At 34.7% G+C, this 25,861-nt stretch overlaps 1 protein-coding gene across 4 annotated transcripts; it reads right to left on the reverse strand.

Moving 5' to 3' along the window:
* Positions 1-423: 423 nt before the first annotated feature.
* Positions 424-18,980, reverse strand: LOC141697147 (uncharacterized). Of its 4 annotated transcripts, none has more exons than XM_074501391.1 (17): positions 18,626-18,980; positions 17,606-17,888; positions 16,884-17,077; positions 16,577-16,707; positions 16,195-16,458; positions 15,135-15,275; positions 14,609-14,860; positions 13,727-13,867; positions 13,341-13,652; positions 12,981-13,154; positions 9,248-10,154; positions 8,975-9,090; positions 7,954-8,058; positions 5,799-7,736; positions 5,495-5,702; positions 1,416-2,034; positions 424-888 (listed from the first exon to the last, which is right to left on the reverse strand). In XM_074501391.1, exons 1-17 carry the CDS (start codon positions 18,777-18,779, stop codon positions 852-854), a joined length of 5,976 nt encoding a protein of 1,991 aa, XP_074357492.1. In that variant the 5' UTR covers positions 18,780-18,980; the 3' UTR covers positions 424-851. The 4 variants fall into 4 exon arrangements, with proteins under 4 accessions (XP_074357492.1, XP_074357494.1, XP_074357491.1 ...); XM_074501393.1 differs by having other exon boundaries at positions 424-897; XM_074501390.1 differs by lacking the exon at positions 424-888 and having other exon boundaries at positions 985-2,034.
* Positions 18,981-25,861: the final 6,881 nt, after the last annotated feature.

The raw sequence follows: 25,861 nt of genomic DNA on the forward strand, positions 1-25,861 counted from the left end.
CTAGGCTAAAGTCATATATGAAATTAAAAAAGAGACAGACGGAGTATAATATATTTAAATAGATTATTATTATTATTATTATTATTATTATTATTATTATTATTATTATGGAATAATACCGGGTAACATGGATCGGGCGCCGAGATGCTGATCTCAACCCGTACAGGATCCTCTAAGATATTTTTTGTAAAAAATTTCCCATTTCTACCCTGCCTGAAACACGACATGTACACATAGCAAATCGTGGTAGATTATCTATTCAATTTACAATTTGATTACACATAACAAATCATGGTACATAATCTGTTAAATTTACAATTTGATTATTTATCGACTACGAAACAAAAAAGTTCTATCTCTTGGATGAGAATTTAGAGAAAGTCTACTGTTCATTTGCATCGTATAAAACTGCGTGATACATTGTTATGGTCATTTACTGAAATATAACATCCTGCAAATCCAGCGTACACCGTCTCCACAAGAAGAATATACAAATCACCGTTTTAATTGACAACTACAAAGAAGTTGGAGACTGTTCACCGTTTTAAAGTTGAACTTCACGGCCGTCTCGCAACACACTTAAAGACATAAACTACACATGATTGTTCAACACAACAAATTAAGTTATTTCATCTTCTTAGGAATTAGATATGAAATTGGACAATGTATTTCATCAAGAACAAAACAGCTTTTTGTCAAATCGTCAACTCCGAATACACTTATCTTGATAGATGTTTACTTTTGGCCTTCTTTGTAACTACTCACTATCTCATATAAAAACTATACAAAATTATAAACAACTTATAGAGATGCTCGTGTCTTCTAATATATTTCATTCAGCATCCTGAAATTCACCACCCGCCACCACAAGGTTGAAGTAACAAAACCCTGCATTACCTCCAGGCAGAAAAATTATGGTAAAAATAAAAAGGGCAACCACCGGGGAAGTCTTTACATCATTGGAATAGATTAAAGGGAAGAGCAGGACATAAAAGATGCACAAGCATTCATTAGAAAAAAGATTCTCAATACAGCACAAAGTCTAACGTGTGATATATGCTATTTCTTAACTTAGCAACTATGCATTAGCAACACAACAATATTCTGCACTAAGGTATATATCAACATACGAGTATTTGCACTTTATGTACAGTGAAGTAAACATATAATAGTAGACCGGGTTTGGCAAAGGAAAACACCAATTGCAAATTGCAATGCAGGACACTCTTTTACATGCAAAATTATGCAATAAAAAAAATCAAAGAGTACATTTTTAGTTGGGTGGTTTTGAATCTTTTGATGGGGATGGACATGGCTGACCATGAAGGAGTGTGTGAGATGACAGCGATGGGCTATATTGTGTCAGATGACTTGGCATCACAAGTGTAGTTTCAAGATTAATGGAAGAAGCAGACCTGAAAGCCTGTAAATGTGGTGCAGGGGCACGCGCACGATTCTCACTTCCAACACTCGCGTTTCCCGTTGAAGGGGTAATAGGATTGATCTGAGGGGGTCTGGTTGGAGTGCTTGAGAAAAGAGCTGCCGAATGTTGAACAATTTGTAGAGGTGGAGTACTATGCTGGCTGGCTGCTGGTTGAACAGCTGAAGATGAAATGATGAAAGGGGAAATTCTCGATGATGGATGCACCAGTGACGTATTTTGTTGGCTGGCTGCCACTTGGCCAGCTGAAGATGAATCCGGGACGACGATACTACCAGGCTCAGGCTGCATCAGCAGAGTTGTACGCTGCTGCTTCACTGCAGGTTGGCTACCTGAAGATGAAGCAATGACAGGTAAAACCTGTGTCCCATGTGACAATGATACTGTATTCTGCAGACTGGCTGCTGGTTGGAAAGTAGTAGGTGTAATATTTGGATGAACACTTGATGAAGGTTGCAAAATAGAATCTGAATTATGCTGACTGCCTGTAGGTTGGCCAGCTGAAGATGTAACAGTGATTGCGGATGACCTAGATGCAGTGCTCACGGCCACAGGTGCTTGATTTAGGGGCTGCACAAGACCGTGATGCACGCCTGCAGTAAAAGTGACAAATATTATATACAAAGACCGACTTACATGACCAAATTCACAAGAATTTTATACAAAGCACCCATTGTTTTTTTAGATAAGTACAAAGCGCCCATTGTAGATGACAAAATTATAGCAAATTATAAAAAAGATTCAAATCAAGCTACTTAAATGATTGTGTCAACTTATAATATAAACCTAGTTAATAATTTAGCAAGAAACGTCAAACAAAGACAATCACACAATGAAATGAATATTACTATAATTTATTTAGCCTTTTTTATATATAAAAAAAAAAAAAAAATCTTTCAATGTATCTTTCAAAGAGAGCAAGATAATTATAATTGTTATCATGATATATATGCCTGCTTCAGTTCTTCGGAGGGTACTAGACGCACAAATTACCTTAAAGCCCGATTATCAACATAATAATACTGTGTCTAAAAAATCAGATCATAGTAATTTCTTATGTCTGAAAGAGACTGTAACACAATTTTTAGGGTCTCTAAATGAATCAACATTTTTAGATGATAATATTGTAATTCACTAGTTTGCTTCTCTGCAACTGTATTTCTATAGTTATTGCTACCGGGTACTACTTCGTTAAGTCTAACTTAAAATTCACAATTTAGTTTGCTCGTTCTGTATTTTTCGGAAATGAGAGCTCTTATGGATATTGAACATAGTGACGAGGCAGATGATAGGAAACCTTGATAACTATGAGAAGGTCCTTTATAACCACGACATAGTGGGTGAAATCACTCAACTATGAGCACCATTTAAGGGGAAAGGAGTTGCTAGACATGAAACTTTCACATGCTAAAACCATCTGTCACGAGCTTTAAGAGAAAAGTGAAGCTTTATTAGGAAAGCTTTAGAGTTGCTAGTTAGTGTTACAGAAGTATGCCAAAGTAATAGGATATTAACCCCAGTTAGCAGTTCCTAGGTGGATTGTACTGGTATTCTTATGTTGTGTTTGGTTGGAATGAATGAAAATTAATGAAATGGAATGAAATTTGAACTATAATTGTAGATCGTTCAAGTTTAACATTCCTTCCTCCATGCCATCTTAACATCCTAAACTAAAACTTACCCGCCCCCCCCCATTTTGGGAATGAATGCTTCATCCTCACAATACCCATTTTTTAAAAAATTCCTTTCATAAAAAATTTGCACTCACTCATTTTTTTTTTCTAAATCTTCCGTCCAACCTCTATTTTTCCCATTCATTTATTTCATTCTGTTTCATTGTCCCCAACCAAATACAACATTTATTTCTGCAAGTATGGCAAAAGAAAGAGCTTGCCGCATAGAGCGGGCAATTTGGTACACGACACGTGAACACGAAGTTCACGAAACGAAACGACACGAAAAATACGGAAATGGGTTTTAATTTTTGGTACACGAAACACGAATGTACACGAACACGAAATTACACGATAGATTTAGTGTCGGATATGGGTTTCAATTTAGGTACACGAAAGTACACGAAATTACACGAGATAAATATATTTATAAATTAATATATATAACACATGCATATATTTATGTATATAATATAAATTTAATATAAATATTTACAAGTTTTTATAGAATACTATGTAAAAATATAGTATATTTATATATACACTCTCCATATTTCATTACATTATACATTAAAATAGATTTTTTTATATAATATATTAATTTTTTATTTAATATACACGAAAAGTACACCAGAAAGTACACGACACGATTCGAATTGGATATGGGTTTCACATATGGGTACACGAAATCATTTCGGGTCGGATATGGGTTTCATGTTTACGTACACGAAATATAAATATTTACAAGTTTTTATAGAATACTATGTAAAAATATAGTATATTTATATATACACTCTCCATATTTCATTACATTATACATTAAAATAGATTTTTTTATATAATATATTAATTTTTTATTTAATATACACGAAAAGTACACCAAAAAGTACACGACACGATTCGAATCGGATATGGGTTTCACATATGGGTACACGAAATCATTTCGGGTCGGATATGGGTTTCATGTTTACGTACACGAAATACAAAATTACACGACACGAAAGTACACGACACGACCCCATTGCCCGCTCTATTGCTACATATCGTTGTCTTCACTTCACTCGGTAGATTACAGGGAAATCTAATTTGGTTGGATGACTCTAGTTTCAGATTCACAAAATTTTTGCAATTGAAATAGTATGATTTTTTAGGAAGAAAACTGGCCAGAAAAAGAAACAAAAAAAACGATCCTAGATTTTCAGAAAATAGAGTGGTTCTTTCCAAGAAGTTGTATATTTGTCTTCTGCTTTGTTACATAAACCTTGATTAGTTGGCTTTATGATAAAAAGGATCCATGCACCCAAAAAATATAGCCTAAAATCATGAAACTGCTAGTTAAAACGAAGAAATTAAACATTTGAACAATCCATGCCCCTCTGTCACTAATTGCTATCTGCCTTGTATGATGTACATACAAAATGTGGAAGTACAGATCGTTCAGTTGTTACCATTTTAAGCTATTGATTGTTTGTGCATATAACATTAGTGTCCTAAGAGTCATTATGCCTCGTTAACTTGCTAACATATTTTTTTTCTCTTTTAATAGTACTACCCATTCCTATTTGGCAAGAATTAGGAAAAAAGGTTTCTTTCCTTTATTGTACTACTTTTAGGACTTAGGTAATATGTTCATTTTCATGATGCAGGTAAGACTAACACAGTTTGCTTCATCTAATAATTACTATCTGATGCATCACAAGATGAACAAGGAAAAAGAAAAAATGTAGAAATGGTATTTTGCATTACAGTAATATAGTAGGGTTTGCCTAAGATGTGCTAAATAAATTTCACCGAATTTGATCAGGAAAATATAATTGTGTTCCGAAGGCGAAGAGGATGGCAGAATGGCATCTATCAACAAGAGTTGTGTCTTTAATTAAACCAAGGCATAGTTAATCAATAATCAAGAAATCCAGAAAACAATTTATAAAATCTTAATTCCTCCATCTTTTCGTCACTTGATACATTCTTTCATTAAAATCACTAATTATCTTATAGGTGATAGCATATTATGGGGGTGACAATGCATTGGAATGATATTCGAACTAATTTTTTTGTGCAAGCACAAATCATTGCTTCTACAAGTTTATCCTTTCTTGCAACATTTCCCTCTAAATCTCATCATACAAATTTGCAACTTTCTTACATTTTTACGCTCCCTACATGACTCTCCTATTATTTCCTTCATAAAGTTTATCACTCTCCTTCCACGTGAACACAAACTTAGTCTCGTCAACTAAAACTAAATATTAGAAATTTGAATAGGTAGAGCTAAAAATGGAATGCCCAACCATTCTTACTGCGAAGACAAACTGATTCCAAAACTGTACAAATATGTATACATAGGCCATATACATATAACTTATCAAAAAAAACATACCTTGTTGCATTCCATTGTACGTAGAAGGTTGCGCACAATTAGACCTTAAAGCATCAGCTAGCATTTCACTCATGAAAACTTTGCTATGATTTTGATCAAGTTCGTACTTCTTTAGTTGGAAAACAGCATCAAGATCCTTACACTTATCTTCATATTTCCTATGAAGTTGAGCCATAAGTTCTTCAAACTCGGATTTTAGTCTCATCTTCTGCTCAAGATAAAGTAAATAACAAGTAACTAGGGAAAACAGTCTTAAATACAACAAAGATAAAACTTAAAAGATAACTTTTAAGTGAGAACTAACCGCATCTTCATGAAGCTTAATAGCTTGTTCAGTTTCCTTTTGAATCCTTCCTAGTTCATTCTGGAGGGGGTCGCTAAATGAAGTCAGCTTCAGGATTTGTGAATGGACCTGGTGCTCAGCACGCAATGGAAGGTCTTGACATCCTTGAACAACAGACATATCAACTCCAGTAGTAATAACAGATTGTCTAGGAAGCTCAGTTGTTCTCTCAATGATTTGTGGCACAGCCTCAGAGTTCGGGAGAGATGCATTTACAACGAACGGCTGATGATCAAGTGTACTAGTGGACAGCAAATCAGGCTGATTTTTCTGAAGAGGAGTTTCCAGCACATCAGTAGGGGGGAGCAGTTCCGCATTTGACCCAAGATGTTGAACTTGACTTGGACGCTCTTCTGCGTCCTCGACCATTTCTTGCAGAATCTCAGGATGATTCTCAACGAGGTGCTCTTCCTGATCTTTATCAAGAGGATTCACTTCCACAATTTGATCTGTCAAATCCTCTAAACTTCTTTCTGGTGTTTCTGGCAGAATCATTCCACCTAACGGGCTTGACATAGTTTTATCAGGATAATGATTTTCAGATTGATGATGTAGACTAAGACTGAGAGCATTTTCAAGACCATTGGTGGCACTGCCTATTCCATTGGGCAGCTGACTTTTGGCTACAGGGACATTTTTTGATGCCATACTGTCCAACTCACCATCCTTACAGTTCAGATTTTCGGTTACGGTAATGATACCATTAAGGCTGTTACATCTAGCAGCCTGATTTGGATCATCAACACAAATACTCCCTGGGACCATCTTGTCTATATTTGTGTATGTTGCTGAATCATCAGCATGTTTAGAAAGAGTTAAATCATTCTCAGAAACAATTGGAAGCCAATTGGCCGGATTAGGCAGCTGACTTCTAGCAACAGGCACATTTTCTGATGCCATGTTCTTCACCTGATCATCCTCACAATTCGCATTTTCTGTTATAACATCAAGGTCATTACATCTTAGATCCTGACTCGGATCAGTGGCACAAGTACGACCTGGGAGCATCTTATTTATATTTGTTACACTTTCAAGATCATCATGATGTCTAGACAGAGTTGCATCATTTTCCGAAACATTTGATAACACATGTTTGATAGCCTCCGAGTACTCCCCGTTCTGAATTCCAAATAGATGCAAAGCCAGCTCATCCTGACCAGCAACTTTAGCAGCAAAGGAAGCTGGGGAAGCTGATTGTAACCACTGCACAACCTTGCTTTTCTCATTGGATAATGCATCCAAATGCTTTGCTTTTAATTCTTTCAGACTTACCTCCTTCTGATGTTCAAGTTCTGCCAACTTCCTTCTCCATCTATTATCTGATATCTTCAACTTATCCGTTATATAAGGTTGCCTAAACACCTCCATATAAACAATAGACTCCACTTTCTGCTTACCTTCAATGTCTGCTCTCTGGACCTCCCAATCTTCATTCATTTTTTTGATTTCCTCTTCTTGTTTCTGTTTCAGCTTTTCTATCCGCTTCTTACATTTCTTATGGATCAGTTCAAAATTGTTCTCAGCCTCTACCTCATGTCTTTCATCATCTTGTGATATCTCATTGGCATGTACCGGAGCTCCTATTTCTCTTTCATCTTGCCATATCACATCTATATGTACCTGATCTCTAATTTCTTCGAGCTCTGGTTTCACAGTTTGCAATTGAGACAGATTCTCATTCAGCTTTCCATCTATAGACCTTTTAACTCCTGATATGCTATTATCACATAAATCTGATAATATATTCTTCTTGAATGTTTTCTTTAATTTCCGCACAGCAGAATAATAAACAGAGCCTGCCTCTATTTCACTACAACTGAAATTTAAATGTTTTCCCGCAAGGAAAAGAGATTTTTTCATGTCGAATTTCTGTTTCAAAAGTGAAGCTGAACCCCAGCACTGGAACAGAAACATAATCAGCACTTCAATAATCAATAAATTTGAATTAAGCAAAAAAGAAATGACATTAAATAATATCGGAGGTTCAAATAAAGACAAGAATAAAAATGATAAACTAAACAAGCTGGTTAAAAGTCATAAAACCTTGGAAAGAAAAATCCTGATTGCATGTTATTTCTTATTGGATCTTATTAATTTAATGAGCAGATAGCATTACCAGAGCTATAAGGAATGCCTGCGATATACTCTCTGAGCCACTTTTGACATGATGTTCAGAGACAACATAATCGAGTAAGCGTTCTGCCATGATCTTGACTTCATCCTGTATATCACAGAGCAGATGTTTAAAAAAACATCAACTGCAACTATTCTTATGAATACAGAAGAAATAAAAATACCACTTCATTAAAAAAACAACACAAGTCGACTGGAACAGAAAAATGGTGAATAGAGCAGATTCAAGGGCTTAGCTTATACACCTTGTAATAAAAAAAATACAAGATGGTTAACCTCACCACAGAATGGTTCATCTGAGGAGAGCATTGGTAATCCTAACACTGGTATAAATATTAGGAGTGTGCAGAATGAAAGAAAGCAGCTTACATTTAAAATGAATATGGTTAAGATCATTCAGAATCACCTTCATCTCCAAGTTTCCATTCAAATCATTTTGTTTTAAACTACTATTTCACACCACAATGTTTAAAAAACGGCATCATAATTTAGATGTAAACTTGTAAAGCTTTTGTCATAAAATGAGTTTCAAAACATCTAACAAGGGTACACAGTCTTCAATAGGCTAAAATATTGGATCTGAACTTTTTACTTATATGTTGAAAAGGTATTTGCATAGCCACAACTGATCTGGTCCTCACAAACTATTAATCTAGTTTTGGTGGTTTAGGTGTCAGATTTTCTTCAGGTCATAAATACTAGCAACCCTTGTTGTACATGCCATACCACTCGGAAGTAAGGTCCGGAAAGGGTTAGATGTACAGATAACCTTCCCCAACTCCCAGCAGCCCTCCTTGTACAACTATTACTAAAGGTGTTGAACTTGAGACGGAAGGACATATGTACTCGCAATTAGGGCTTCGTGATCGTGAAAACAGCCTAATCTATCATACCAAAGTTAATATACTCTTATTATCATATGCTAGAATCCATATCACCACTGAAGATAGTAAATTGCAGCGAACAACAATACATATATTAGTAAGGGAACAAGAGTAACATACAGAAAAATTTAAAATTTCACAAAGCTTCAATAAATCTGGCTTCACAAGATCGGCTGCAGTATCCCCTGGTCCTTTTGAACAGCACAAACCATAATCCTCTCGAATACCGGAAGCCCCTGCAATGAAGTGAGAAGGTTTTAAACATTAAAAAGTATTACTAAATAGCTTTTAATATATCTTTAAAACCCCTGAATAAGTCAATGCTTTTGTACTCTGTATCACTTCATGAGACATGATGATAGACATTGGAGCCAATAACAAACTGGCAATTACCTCCACTCTTGTTTTGTTCAAGCCCGGGTTTCGAAATGGCAGGATTAATACACTTGGGCTCTCCATTCTTACGCTTCTTTACCGCTTCCAAAGTTCCACATTCTGCATTCTTTGGTATCTCATCAGAATATTGGACTTTTTTGCGGTGCCTCTCAGTTCTCCCAGATAAAAATTTCCACTTTGGAATCCTTCTATTCAGCAAATTTGTCCAAAAATTATGTGGATTTCCTTCATCAGACAACTGTATTTGATATTCACCCAGCAACTTCAGACTCGAACTATAGATTCCAACTCTCTGCTGAATTTTAAGAATGCAAGAGTTGTCAACACCATCACATTCACCATTTTTAGAAAGTAACGTCGAGATTTCATCCACTACTTTGCTCAAAAGTTCTTGCTCAGATGAAACATTCTTATCAGGTGTACTGTGAAATTTATTCAGCCTATCGAGTAAATAGGATGCACCCCACATTAGTAATGTGTTACTAGTAGCACGACTTATGCTCTCTAAGTTGCTTTCAAGGGTTAGTCCCTGCTTAGCAAGAATCAAAACTTTTTCTTCAACAGTAAAAGCTGAATATAGACGAAATATCTTTATCATCTTGAAATTTGAATCAATTGATATTTTGTTTAGAGATTTTACATCATGTGCTGGATTCCAATTACTGTCATATATAATTATTGTGTCCACTGACACAAGTTTAATAGCTGGGAGACAAGCACGATTTTCTAACAAGAACACAAATCTTCCATTCCCCTTGTTGAAATTGTTCAATGCTGTTTGCCTCGATTTAGATGGGAACCCTCCATCAACACGTTCATAGGCATCTGCACCAAATCTCTCCCTTAAGAAATCATCCAATATATCTCCTAGTCCCAGTGTGTCTCTTCCAGATCCAGCTACTGACTGTCAGTAGTCAGTAAATATGAATGTTACTATAAAGTGATTGCAAACAAAACAAAAGAGTTCATGTAACTTAGTAGCCAGAAAACGGTACAGGAAAAAAAAGATTTGTCTAATATAATTCAAAAATGACAATCAATTGAAAAGACTACAATGCAAAAAGCCAGCTAAATGAAATTATAAAACTCACTCTAATACTACTAATAAGTCAAGGCAAAAGAATACAGAGCAAAATGCCAGCTAAATACTACCACCGACTGTTGGAAGCTCGAAACACTCTGGTCCTTAAGGGTCCTAACAGAAAGTGGTCTAGGAAATGTGCATCAGACAGAGTGCACTAGTCTTCTCAAAGGTATTACTCTGGTCCTTAAGGGTACTAACAGAAAGCAGTCTAGGAAATGTGTTTAGTTATATAATATGTTAAATCTAGTAAAAAGTACGTATGTGTACGACTTGTCAACCTTTTACGACCAGCTGGACGACTTGTCCACTAGTCTTCTCGAAGGTACTCGGGAGTCAAGGCTTGACTTGGTGCCGTGCTAACCAACACACTTGTAGAAGGTGGTGAAAAGCATAAAAAAACTTATTCGAATAAAACACAATACTTAGATATAAATTTCAGTGGCTGTTCAAACTTAATTCAATTCATGTACCTCGGGTCCTAGCTTCAGGAGAGGCCCATAGGGGACACCAGCACATCATTACTTAATCATGGGAAAAAATCTCAGAGAGAGCCTAATGGACCTCCTCTCTCCAAGGCGGCTAACAGTATTTGTTAGCTATCACAGATAAACAAGCAAGCGAGAATGGTTGTAACATGTAAGTACGGGAATTAGAGTCCAATTAAGAAGCAACAGCCATATTATAGGCACATTCAGATTGATTACGCTACTATACCTCAGATACATTTTACAGTACATGCATTGGTTAAAAGAGCCAGCCGCGCTAATGGGTAAGCTATTTGATCACAAACAAATTCATCTGGTGGGGATGTAAAGGAAAAAAAAGAAAAAGAACATGGGGGCAACTTGGGCACAGGGAGATATATTCCCTCAAGCTAAAATGAATTTAAAAGGATCCAGACAAATCCATTAGCCTTTCGCAATCGCCTGTGAGGGGGTGGGGGTGTTACAAAGAAGGAAAAAATATGGGGGCCACCTGGGCACAAGAAGATTAGTTCCCTCGGGTAGAAAAAAATGACAAAAGGGATATAGACAGTTCCATTTCCCCCTGGCACAGACAAGATCAAAACAAGGTAAATATTAAGATAAAAGACCAATACATTTAAGTAAATTAATGAACAAGAATTCGACACCGAAACTTTCAAGTCAGTGCTTCATGGAAAACTATATCACACAACTAAGCCACATTAACAATAAAATGAACATAAATGGATCAGATTCCTACCACCTGGAAAACCAATCCAATGAAATCTAAGGGATAGACATGAATTTTGCCAGTACCCCCACTGAATGTGACCCGAATACAGGCCTGGAGAAAATAGTAGATAATGAAGTACAGACACGAGGGAGCATATAAGGGTAGAAACCCAAACTTTAGATAGAGAAATTAGTTATATAGTATATACTAGAGAGAAAAAAAGAGTGAGTGTGTGTTTAATGACAAGTATACGATCTTCATAGTGGATTTGTTTTTTTAAAAAAATCACATTCAACTCATACAAGTAAATGACAGAGAATAATAGATAATAAAGTACAGGCATGCGAGAGGTTATAAGGGCAGAAACTCTAAATCTGGAGAGAGAAAATCAGTTATATAGTGTTTACTGTTTATAGGGTCAAGTTCCACTTGAAACCACTTTATTCTTTATGGTCTTTTACAACCTTTAAACCAAAAAATATTGTTCTACAGTGCAAAACATTTTTTGTAAATTACATAATACTATATTTTCTAATTAAATATTTTATTACATGATTGTTTCTTAAATGTTTTTATGAGAATGAAGAAACAAACAAAATTTTGTTATGCAAAACATAATCCACTCTTTAAAAGAATACTATATTTTTTAATCAAATGCCTACATTTTGCTTCTTTTTTTAGTTATTGCGTTGAATACATTAACAAAAAATACATATAATTTACAAAAACACACTTTGTTTTGCAAACAAATAAATATACGCTGTTGATTAAATAACATATGAGGGCTGAATTGGTTCCAAGTTTTATTTTAAACCTAACCTGAGGTTTAATTTTTGGATCCATGTGCTATATATATAAAAAGGGAGAGAGAGTTTAGTGCTAAGTCTACAATATACATAAACGAGTTCCCTTTACTCACGAATCATATTCAAATCATATAGGTATATAACAATCAAGACTTGAGTGTATATATACAGAGAAGCCAACTAACGAATCACCACATTATCCTTGACTAAACTACTTTTCTCAACTTACAAATCACTTCATTATCCTTGACTAAACTACTAATCATGCCAACATCAATCCTGTTCTACTACTGTCTATACTGCAACAAAAGAATTTGACTTAATACCGGCAATACGAACAACGAAAACCTAACAGGAAAGTAAGCAAAACTTCAGCTCCAGATGCCACTAGATGCAGGAAAGAATTATTCAGGAGTAGGATAAAGGACAAACACCTAAATCCAGCAGTGGCCCCTCTTCTTGTCGTCAATACTTAGTAGTAGTAAACTTTCATACTTAAGATTAGTAAAATATCTTATTCTACTGACGAATACTATACTACATGTTAGTTGGTAGGAGTATAGTTACACCAACCTAAGCAGGAGAACACGTAAACAGATATGAGAAAATCTTTTACTACATCAATTCGTCAGTCATCACGCACCTGAAACAGAATTAGAACTCTCAGTTGTCGTTTTTTAATTTCTAGAAGCATCATCTCCAGGAGTTGTAATTTTCCACTGGCTTTAATCTCCGCATCCAAAAAATTTACGGGAGGAAGATCTTTAGTTATTAGGTGTTTGAGAGAAGGATCGACAATGTAAGGATGGTCACAGCTCTGGAAAGAAAACAAGTGCAACATAACATCAGAGAGGTTGAGAACATTATATCTGTATTCATATCACAATCAGGAATAAGGAACTGCATGTTGACTGAGGCATTCACTTCCAGAAAGCGAAGATAAAGATATAGCATATAAACTAGCAGCCTTCCAACCATGGTGGAACTAAATCCTAGGTCTAACCTTTCTAGTTGAGAAGACAATATCCCGGAGAGCCCCTATAGGATCAGTCCTCGAATTCGAGCATAGTGATATAGAATTAGATAAAAGAGTATCACAGTACTGCTCAAGCTGCGCATTGGATATTATAGAAGGAACCCAAAACTCTAAAAACTTGGAAGAGCTTGATTTGCCCTCACACGCAGCATATAGTGACAATCTCCCTCTCAGTTTACAAAGATTGTCGATTGACTCGGCTTTAAGTTCGTCAGTATTTGTAGAATCACCGCAAGTTTCAAGCATTGAAAGCAGACTTAAGTATTCAGGTACATTATCCTGCAAAACTCTGACCATTATCAATGACTATTGATAAAAATCAAAACAGAAGGGAACAGAGAAACTGGTTGTACCTTCCATAGACCATTATAAAGTAGAATCTTTACATTAGCGGCTAACATCTTAATTTGTGAGAATTGAGATGAGACTTTAGGTTGTTCACACTCATCAACTATTACTACTTTCCATTTAATGGAGTCCAAGAATACAAAATCCTGGAAAAATATATACCCAACATAAATTTGAATACAATGCCAAAGAAATACAATACTATTTTTTCAGGTTAACTTTCAGAAATGAGAAAAATAAATCCTCTCATGCAGGTCAACGTATTTTCACAGCAACAAAAGTTCCTTTTTTTATTCTAACAAAATAAAAGTATAAGATTACATTGCATCTACTGTTGTATTAGTAAAAGCTGGTATGAATGGGAAAGAGACTTCCGACTATATGTGTAACACATAATCATTTGTAGTTTTATAGGCTGTGAAAAAAATGAAGCCCGTCACTATTGATTTATTTAAAGATCTGTGCTGGACTGGTCTCATGGTACCGTAAATATCAATGTAAAGTGCAGTTTGCTCTAGCATCAATCGACCCACATTTAAGTTGTACACTTCGATTCCCATATATTGTAGGGAGAGATACTAGATGTACAACATCTTAACAACAAAACTTCCCGAACCTATGATCACCCATGATAAATTTTGAGGATTGTATGAGTTTCATCTAGATTGCTACTACGCAATCTTTCAGAGGAATTGTACTTGTAATCTTTTTTAGCAATAAATCTCTCCTTGCACGTCATTTCGTACTTGGAACATAAATGACAAAGAATACGGAGCAAATATGATATTGGCATCTCTACCAATATGAGATCCTTGCTTATCTTAGGATGTCTCAAGTTACTAGTTCTATATCAATTTCAAGCCTAAAAGATGTGCTCCAAGATGTACCTCAACCACGATTTCCACCGAGGATAAAAGCACTTGAAGCATAATCCTACCATCATCGTCATAGAACTCCAGGGTCCTGATACATTCTCTGTTCTCACTACTCCCATTATATACTACAACATCTACAGATGGCAGTGCTCGCAAGAACTCAGTTTCCCACAGAGGAAGCAAACTGGAAGTTGTTATAATAAGGAAGGGCTGACAAATATCGGATAAGGATCCAATATATAAGACTGTCTTTATTATTCTGTCCTGCAAACAAAGGTAGCTTACATTAGTTTCAACACATGTACAATACTTTGTTACTAAAGACAAGTAGAGAACTAATACAGTAAGCATTAAAATGTATTCAAGTGATAGACTAAACAAAGAGTAGTCTTTGTCAGATTTATAATCTATATCTCTTGTGATCCAGTTAACACGCATTACATAGCATTATCAGAGTATCCATGTCTGTACAGGAAGATACCAATGCTTAAATAGAAACTAGATTAGTAGACAGTTCACGATCCATATAATATTTCACCTTATCATCAAATACAATTGCACTCTGTCCTTTATACAAAAACTCCCGCAGCTTGTTTACAGTCTCAAGGTGACTGGTACTCAATCCAGGTGGACTCCCAGCTGGAAGTTTCTGAAGTTTGACTAAGGACCCATTCCTATCCTGCAGTATCATCAAAAAATTCAATAATCACTAAATGAAAAATGGTATCAACACAAGTTACATGAGCAATGAGCAGAGAGCCTTGAGAAGATATATGTCAAACATAAACTGATAAATAACTACTCCCTCCGTCCCAATTTATCTGTCTTGTTTGACTTTTTACGGTCAAATTTACCCAACTTTGACTGAAAATTTCATATAATGGATTATCGAAAATATTTATAAAAGTTATATCATTAGAAAGGTTGTTTATTGTACTTTAATATGTATTTTTCAGTTTTTCAAAATAATGAAAGAATATTTTTTTATTTACGGTCAAAGTTCAGTCAATTTGACCATCAAAAGTCAAACAAGACAGATAAATTGGGACGGAGGGAGTATTAAACAAGTGAAATATTGTAACGAACTACATGCCTTGAATAAACATTATTATTAGCATTATTTTTTTATAAAGGCTCGTACTGATACTGAATTGAGATTGTTAGAAATTGTATAAAAGTTGTATAAGACTCATTAAGTCACTTTGCCATAATAAAAACCCTTCCTGGCATAAAGAAGACTGTAAAGAATCTCAAAGGGAGGCCATGGATTACCTCCTAAAGGGACTCTTCAGTTAGTCATTCACAAGACCCTAAATCATCCTTGGTCTATGTACAAACTGCAGAGAGCCACACTTGTAAGCTGTAGCAATTCTACTTCATGATCCTTATAAAATTTTCCAACCATATGAAAACACATTCTAATATTACTAGTTCGTGCATTCTTCCTTACATTTATTATTACATTTGTTTGTCAGCTCCTTAATACCAATTTCATAAGGTTAGAGTGCCATGGTGGTGCTAGAGGTTCATAAACATGAAAAAAGATTCTTAGAAACCTAAAGTTTTTGTACAGGAGAAATAGTGCTATAAAAAATTACCTTATCAAGAGAAGATGGATCATCCAATGCCTTCTTGTGACGATTCTCGTACTCCTTTATAAGACTAGCACCAGAAACAGAGCTCAGAAAACTGTCCAACTCCCATGTAACACTTTCATAATTAAGCCCACGCCACTTCACAAGCCACTCATACTGACAGCCTGAAGTGCCAGGAGGAGCACCATTCTCCTGGTCAGGGGACAGTAACAATCTTTTCTTCAGTAGTCTCTGAGGTACAACCCACTCTTCATTCCACTTCACAGCCTGAATTAAGAAAAAAAATCTTAAGAATTATATGATATTACTGAGTAATCATTCCACTATTCCAGTAAACTAAATGGTGAATTGATAAAAGTAGAAGGGGCATGAAGGTATGTTTAACCTCTCTTTGTTTGTTAAATTCTTCAGCAAGTTTTTCAGCTTCAGGAGACAACCGACTTTCCAGAATCCACCGGTTGTGAATGTGAGCACGACCTCTGTACTTGACAAAATATTGTTTTTTCTTTCGTAATCCTGGAATGCAAAGTATGCAGCACTCAGAAAAGAGTCCTATGTGCAAACTACCAAGGAAAAAACTAGAAAGCAAATCATTAACTTAAATATGTACTCCATATAAGTTCCTGCAAATAACTTGGGAAGATAATTTTGTTTTATATAGGATGTCGATATTAATGTACTAGTTCTCCCACCTTCAGCATCTGAGATCTCAGTTTCTCTAGCATTCCATATTGCCTCCACATCTGCAGACAATGGATAGGAACCAGCCTGCATCTTATTGTTCAAACATTGAAAGCACTGCAAAACTCCGACTAGGACATCATCCGTGCAAGTATCTGAAGAAGATGGATGGTAGCTTGTCTTACAATATTTACCATCACTTAACCTGATACACGATAAAGTTTATGATCAAACTTCAAAGATAGACATTGAGTTTTTCTGTTGAGCTGAGATAGATTCAAAACAGAAAACCACTATATAAGCCTGCATGAATAACAAGGCTTTCCAATAAACATCAATTTTTATTAGATATGAGACCCGACCAAGACTATAAATACCCTGCACCATTATTGAATAATGGGAAAAAGGAGTGTGCATACTTGTGACTAGGTACATAGCTATTCTATACTAAGACAAAGCAAGAAAAATAATGATACCAATAAACACCTGGGATCTATAATATTTTTTTCCGGTTTTTCATGTCAATAAACCTCGTATTCACTAAAACCATAAGAATGCATAGTGAGAGCTTAATGGTCAGTCAGGATGTTTAAAGGCCTCGTGACACTAAATGCACAATTAGCATAGAAATTTGCATTGCATTAAGATTGGTTAAAATTTAGTCTGTCAATCCAGCAACATGAAATATGACAAACACAAAAAGGAAAGAAGACCATGCATACACATTAAGTACCTTTGCCTTTTCGAGCACGCAACACATGTTTCAAATTCATTATTAGTTTTGCGCCCAGGAGATGCATGAAGATCCGTGCACAAATCCCTTTTTCTTTTTGACAATGTAGCGGTATTACCACATTTACTACCAACGTCACAGGATTCTCTATTGGAATCAGAAACTTCCACTTTAGAAGTTTGCACCTTCTCTTCTTCAGAACCATATACAAGACCCTTTTCGGCATTTACTGAAGTCTCTTTAGCAACAAATTTCCTTCCTGAGGAGTCCACTTCATCTTTAACTGTGGTCACCAAAAACAAAATCCAATTAAACAACCTTACATATCCTTCACACCAAAAATAAATCAATACACATTCCGCAGATTATGTTCATTAAAACACACCTCGGGCAACTAATTCAACTCATAAATAGGCTTGTGCTCATACAAAACCAAAATAATTCGAGAAACTAAAAACTCGCCATAAACCTTATAATTCTACACTTAAAAGTAACTCAATAACATTTAGCAAAAAAAAAAAAAAAGTAGCTCAATAACCTGTGTCATTTTAGTAGTTTTTAATTAACCAAACAAAACTAAATATAAAACATAAACCCCGATCCACATCCGAAAATCACCCTAAACATTTGTGTCTCGAATCTCTCAGAATCCTAGTTCCGTGCCTATTTTTACCAATGCAGGACTCTCACAATACACACATACACCAAAATAAGCATTTAGTCAGAAAACATAAAACACAAGCCCCAATCGACCTCCAAAAATCACTCTAAACATTTTTACTCTCGAATCTCTCAGAATCCTAGTTCTGTCACTATTTTTACCAATGCATGACTCTCACACTACACATATACCAAAAATAAACATTTTATTAGAGAAATAACCTAGCAACAAATGTACCGAAAAAACGAGCAACAAACTTCACCGCAAGTCCTGGCATCGTAAAACAGTACAACTTAAACTCAAAACTAACAACAAACATGAAAAAAAAAACAGGTTAGAAGTAGAAATAAGTTGTTAACCTGCATCAACATTTGAAGGTGGTGTGCTAAACAATGATTTAAACGAGTGGCCATTCCACGCTGGCTTTTTCTTTAATCTTCCAGCCATGTGCAAATATACTGATTTTATGATCTCTGTTAAAGGATGCTTCGATTGTAAGCTAAGTCGAAGCATAGGAAAGTTACTTATTTTGAAATAAGCCCTAAAATGGTTTATAAGGGGAGGAAAGCTGGGGCATGTTAGTATAAGGGCGTGTTTGGCTTAACTAAAGGATAAAGATTGTTTATGCAGTGGTGTATTGCATACACGTTAAAGTGGTGTCGTAGATCCCCGTCAATGCGGGCTTGAATAGCAAAGGTCTGTCGACGATTTATATCACTGTCTGACGCCCCTGCCCTGTATTGATACGTGTAAAACTGTATTTATACTAGACTCGGTTAATCACTTATTTTAATTATTAAAAAATAAGATAAAATATATATATAATATAATAATTAAATTGGGGTATAATTTAATTTAACAATTATTTTCTTATTTTATGTAATAACGAGAATCCGTGCATCGCACATAATTTAAGCTGGCATGTTTGTACCTCCGTATGCGCACAAAAGTTTTATTTTTATCAAATATATTTTATAATTGATTAGATTTGTTTTGAAAATAATTAGTACAGAAGCTTTGGTCAATTATGAAAATAACACCTTTGACATGAAAGAATTTTTTTAATCCTTCCTTGTTCTTGATAAAAAAAATTAAAAAAATATGAGCTAATCTTTTATTAAATTTTAGTCCCTTACATGCTCTATCTCTGATCTATTATATCGTTGCATTTTATGCACATAATTTTAAATGATTTTCCGCGATAATTAATAACTATTATTCATATTTGTGAATAAAGATCTTTATTTTAAACTTTTGTTCAATAAATGATAATTTTTTTGTTCACTTTTATTCATTTTTAAAAGAATAAAAATTCCAAACTTTTTGTACACCTGAAAAAAAGTTTTTGGGATTTTTTTTTGTATAGGTAGCATTGATCTAAAATAATTCATGTTATTTTATCTAAACAGTTTTGCTTGTTATTGTTCTAATTTTAACTTTTTTTCTCAAAGTTCAGTCCACGTTCATGTTAGCTAACATAGTTGGTTCTTCCTCTATTACAAACTAGTGTTTTTGTCTTCATATACGTTGTTCTTCTGAAATATAGAAAAGTATAATGGGTGAATTAGCGGATCAATATGCAGCTATTAGTTTGGAAGAGGAGGAGACGAGGATTATCGTATAAAGTTGAGGAGGCTAAAAATGGAGGAATTGACACAAGGTGCTGCCTGGTGGAGCGTTTCTTGTCGGAATGATCTATTGATTTTGAGAAAATGCAACATGTGATGGTTACATTATGGAAGCCAGGAAAAGATGTTTATATCAAAAGACCGGAACCAAATCTCTTTCTTTTTCAATTTTATCATGAGTTTGATATTAACAGGGTAATTGAAGGATCTTCTTGGATCTATGATAGAATGCAACTGGTGTTTGAGCGGTTGAAGGAAGGTGACGATCCAAGATGCGCGGAAATAAATAAGTTGGACTTCTGGTTCCACTTCATGACATTCAACCTGGGTTTATGTCGGAGAGAGTATGCAGGGATATGGGCAAATATATAGGGGAGTTCCTGGAGTCATATAAGAATAATTTTGTTGGAGTTTGGCACGATTATCTTCGTGTTCAAGTGAGAATGCAGATTGATAAACCTCTAGAAAGGCGTATGAAGATTAAGAAATTCAATGGTGATTGGTTCTCGGTGAACTTTAAATATGAACATGTTCCTATATTTTGTTTCATTCGTGGACTACTTACTTGGTCATGCTGAAAAATTATGCTCTATGATCTTTAAAACTCCAACAAATGAAATACTGAAATCGTATGGACCATGGATAAAAGCAACGCCATGGAGACAGCAGTATTTAACTGGTTCAAAATGGTTGAGGTCGGGTAATTTCTCGTAGTCGCCGGAAAAGGGAGGGGACCTGATCAGGGAAGTTACAACCATGGACGAGGATGAGAGCGGGAAAAAAGGAATTGCAAATCCTAAATCTGATTTCAAGGGATATGATAGCGTAAAAAGGGAGGGACTGGCACAAATGAGAAAAATTTGGCAAAAAACAGCAATTCAAAATTAACGGCTGATACAAGTAAAATAAAGGAAGATTCAGAGTATATTTTTAATGACCCAAAAAGGAAAAGACCCAATGAGAATAATAAAATAAACCCAACAAATAAGATTAACGGGCTTCCAAAAAATGTGCAGATGGCAGGCCTCAAGGATGGGGTCTGCCAAGGATCATGAGCACCTTATCTTGGAACAACATTATTTTCCCCCCCACAAAGTATAGTTGATCTTGTCAAAAACTTGTATCTTAATATTGCTTAATTTTTTAGCACTCATTCTTTCAAGATCTTTATTTATTTTCTTTCAAATTTTACTTTGATAACACTTGTTAGATATTGAATGTAAAGAAATGTAACACAAATGGGGTGAATGTGTTTATTGAAATTTACTTAGCTTTTTAAAACTATTTGGATTATTGGTGAACATAGTAGTTAAGAAATGTAGAAATAGTATGTTTAATAGAATCACGTGAAACACAATATTTCAAAAACTCAATTAATTGTATTAATTAAGTTTGTCTTGCTACAAATCTGTATCCTTAAGAAAATAAGAATTCAGCTTCTTTCTCGAGAGAACAAAAGATTTTCTAGATCTGCTTGTTACTTCCGAACTAAGAACCCGTACATGCTTTATAGACTAGCAACACGGGTTTACAAAACTTGCACTAAACCAATTTTTAAAGCAATCTTGTCTGTTTTCTTTTCCAGTATTAGAAAATCTATGCAGAATCTTACAGGTTTGTGACCATCCTTTGTCCAGTGAATCTTGACCCTTGATTTTATATTCTTCAAACTGCTTTTGTAGACTTTTCAATTCAGTGAATGAATTGTTTGTTGACTGATAATCTTGAACTTGTCTGTTTTATGAATTTGAGATAGTATGTCGAGATCTCTTTTTGTTTTATAGAGAAGTGACATATCCATAAATATAATGACTTATTGATATCTTGAGTTCTCTATACGTGTATTTGACTTGTCGAAATCTCTAGTTCTCTATATGTGAAATGACTTGTTTATATCTATGAGGTCTCTACATGTAGAAATGACTTATCGACATCTCTACATACATATTTTGACTTATCAATATCTCGAGATCTCTATATGAGAAATTGACTTATCGATATCTCAAGTTCTCTACATCTTCATTTGACTTGTCGATATCTCCGAGACTTCTCTACAAGTCATTTTGGACTTCTCGATATACCTTGATCTGTGACTTGTCGATACATTGACTTGAAACATTTTTCATAGAACAACATTATTCAACTCCAAACTTATACATCTTTTTCTCTGAGGCATGACCAGGAGTCAGGACTTGATCTTCTTCAGAAAATTATTTCTTAGCTTGAAACTATTCACAGATAAATTTCCTAGTCTAATCTACTAAACATTTTTACAAACTCAAGTGATACAATTGCAGAATATAAAACAGATAAACATACAACTTAATCTTAGGGCTGTCCATATGACCTAGTCTTGTTATTACACATGCATGTTTTGCATAACAAATACATTAAAGTTGTACTTTTTTTTTAGAAACTACAACCCATTTATGAGTTCTTTTTGGAACATTACTCATATTTTCAAATTTTTTCTTCTAAAATCGAGTTTTTTGAATAATTCGAGTTTTGCATGAGTTTGACCCGAGTCAAGGAAAAAATTAGTTACTGCCGAGTATACCAAAACCAGATCGAATATAAGTCCGAGTCCGAGTACTCCCAAGTTTTAGAACAGTGATGCCGAGTAAGCATTTTTAAATTGCTTATTTTAATTTTTTCAATTCAGCAGTCCGATAAATGGGAGAGCCTATACACATTATAAAAATGATATATTCAACTTTTATGAATATAAAGATCGCGCATGTAATTCATGCGTATTATGTACAAATTTTAAAAAGTTAGAATACTGAATTAAACACAATACTCTTTGTTCTCTCATTGTGCCTCCTCCTTTCGCTTCCCCCGGTTTGGTCTAGTAAATAACCGCAAATTCTTAAATTTTATACGGAAAATAGTGAGTGTTTTGGGAAAACGTTATTCAACAAAGGACGTCGGATAAATAACATTTTTTGTAAAACGAATTAATAAAATAACAATTGTAACGACCGAGAATTTTGCGTCGTAATTAAGGAAGTAAAGTATGTGTTATGTGATGAGATTATAATTATGAGATTAAGTGGTGATTACTTGTCTTATCTGTATACTAGAGTTAAGGATCGTGGATAAAAACGTTCCAATTTAAAAAGTCAGCTTAAAAGTTAAGCTTGGTGTCGGGCCGTCAGGTAGAACGGAACCCGTCCTAATATGAAGTTAAATAATATAAAATATGAATTACATGTGAAGTGAATGGATAAAGTATTTCGTCTTAAGAGACGTGTTGATTGGCAAAGATAATGAGAAGCGTAATCGAAACGTTGAGCGTCGGGCCGTTAGGCTGAACGTGACCCGGTACGCGTAAAAGATGATAAAGATTAAAGAGGGATAAATTCTATGATCAGACATGAGTCGTTATGTGACTATATGTGTGTGATTGCTTGACTGTGTGCATGACTATGTGTTCTGTGTCAATTTTGTGAATTTTAATGGAATTACGTGATTTAAGTAAAGGTTTAATTAACCTTCGCGCATTTTTATAAAATCATCTGAGAAGGATAAAAATATGGGATTTATTATGTTTTCCTCGTAAAGACCTTAGAGACTTTTTAAAAATAATAAGTGAATTTGATTGTGGATCTTTGCATTTTTAAATTGATTTTATATGGAAAATATATTTATTAAAGCAAGTTTGCGAAATTCATATAAAATCAACCGTTCACTCAATTTCTTATAATGAGTAATGGATAAAAAGCTAATTTCGAGACCTACGTGTTAAAAATTTTTATTCAAGACAATTTCATCTTTCCGAGAGAGAAATATTTTTATTTTGAATTTCGTTGCATTTAAGTAAAAAGAGAAAGAAAGTGCAAGTCAAAAATGAATTATTGAATTACTATTTTGCCCTTAATCTTGGTAGAGTATAAAATACTCCTTCCTCCCCCATTTTCTTCTTCTTTTCCGTGCACTCACTCTTTTCTCTCTTTTTTTTCTCTCCTCTCTCTCTCTCGAACACTCTCTCACTCCCTCTCGACTCTCTCATCTCTCACCTCTCTCACTCGCATGCAACCATTAAAACACACTCAAACACCGAGATATTGCTTCCATTAGTTGTTATTCTTGGTATATACTTCGATTCTTACTTGCATGTAAGTGATTATAAAGGTTTTTGTTGAAGTGATCACTATGGTCGTGTTTAAGAAAAACAATTTCTTGAAGCATGACTAAGAGAGTGAATTTAAGCATGATTGGAGGTCATACACTCGAGAAGAGATCCGTTATGGACTCTCTCAAGTTCGACCACCACCGGCCATGATCCAAAGGAGAGCCGGTGGATTTTCCATGATGTGATCGTTGGATTTTAGTGTTGCATGCTATGATTTCTTGAAAAATTAGAAAAGGGTTTTGCTTCTTTGATGAACTTCAAGTGTATGCTTGATTAAATGATTCCATTGATTGTGCTAGGAAGAAAATGAATGTGTGCATATGATTGTTGCTTAGAAAATCAAAAATTGAGGATTTGCATGTGAGTTTTTGCTTCGGCTTTTGCTAATTAAGAAGGAAAATTCGGTTTTGTGGGTTAATCTTGTTGAACACTAGGTTTATGTGGCTTAAAAGTGATTGCATGTTTTAAAGAAGATCAATTAGTGCATGTTATTGATTAGACCTTGAGTTGAAAATTATGTTCTTGCTGAATAAAAACAAGATAAAAAGGGGTTAAATATTGATTGAGCAAATGCATGTTGGTTGAATTAGTTAGGTGTTACATGATTTGGTGTTTAAGTGAATGGAATGACCTAGTTAAGAACTAAAATAAGTGGGAAATGTGATGTATTGCCTTGCATGTTAAAATCCATTCTTGTATGTTGATTTATGGAAAAACCCGAATGGATTCTTAGGAAAAAAAATGAATTAAGTGGATTGAATTGCTAAGTAAGAGTTGGATGCATGATAAAGATCAAGTAGTGTTGTGTTCGAAATTTTGATGATTAAAAGAAGTTGATTTTGGCCCTTAACGTGGTTATAATTCGGATTTTTGATTAAAAAGGATAAGGCTAAAAGTGAATAAATGAATCTTGTGAATTTCATTAGTTGTGCATGAATGTGTGAGATTGAAATTGAATATATGTGAATGTGTTTTGTATGTATGGTTCGAATTAATGAGCAAAAGAAAATGAAATTAAGTTGATTGATATAAGTGATAGTACATACGTAAATGTTTGGTTGTAAATGGGTCTTGTACTCGTAAAAGAGAGTCGTGTTAGTGTGAATTGAGACATAGCCAAGGTCAAGCGAGTACGCTTTGATTGCTAAGTATATAAGGATTATGTTATGTGCTAAGTGCTATGTGCTTATATGTATAAGCTATATTCGTATGCTCGAGTCAAAGATATAATCGAGTTATCGTATAGAGTGATCGTTCCGGGAACAAGAGTTGGGAATCTAATTAAGATTTTTGGTTTTATTGTAGATTCGGAGCGTGAGAGCATTCAGGCTAGGAAAGGAAAGGATTTACTAGGTGGCAGTAGTTCAACCCTCAGGAAAGTAAATTCAGGCAAGTAACTCTGATTACTTGTGTAAATGATTATAAAGGAAATGTTGTTCATACCATGTAGAGTATTGAACTGTTAAAATATGAAACCCTTGCTTTATGAAACGCTGATAATGATTTGAAGTACCCTTGTTCTTGATAACCTGTTATTGATAATCCTATTGATTTCACCCTTTGATAATTTGTCTTTCTGTTCAAGTTACCTATAAAGCCATGAATCATATTGAACCTCTTGATTATCTTGGTTAACTCTGTTTAATGATACCATGTTTCTCTTGATCACCCTATTGATCCCTAATTCAATGCTGATCCTTCTAATTTAGTGCCTTGTTGTCCCTGATACAGAATTCTTGTGAATTGTTCCTTGCGTATCTTTGATTCACTCCCTGAACCTTGTTTCTTTAAAATATGATTTAAGAATGAGTTTCGACTTGAAAGAGTCCGAA

This window comes from Apium graveolens, chromosome 11 (assembly GCF_009905375.1).
Source record: "Apium graveolens cultivar Ventura chromosome 11, ASM990537v1, whole genome shotgun sequence".
In the NCBI taxonomy this organism is placed as follows: domain Eukaryota; kingdom Viridiplantae; phylum Streptophyta; class Magnoliopsida; order Apiales; family Apiaceae; genus Apium; species Apium graveolens.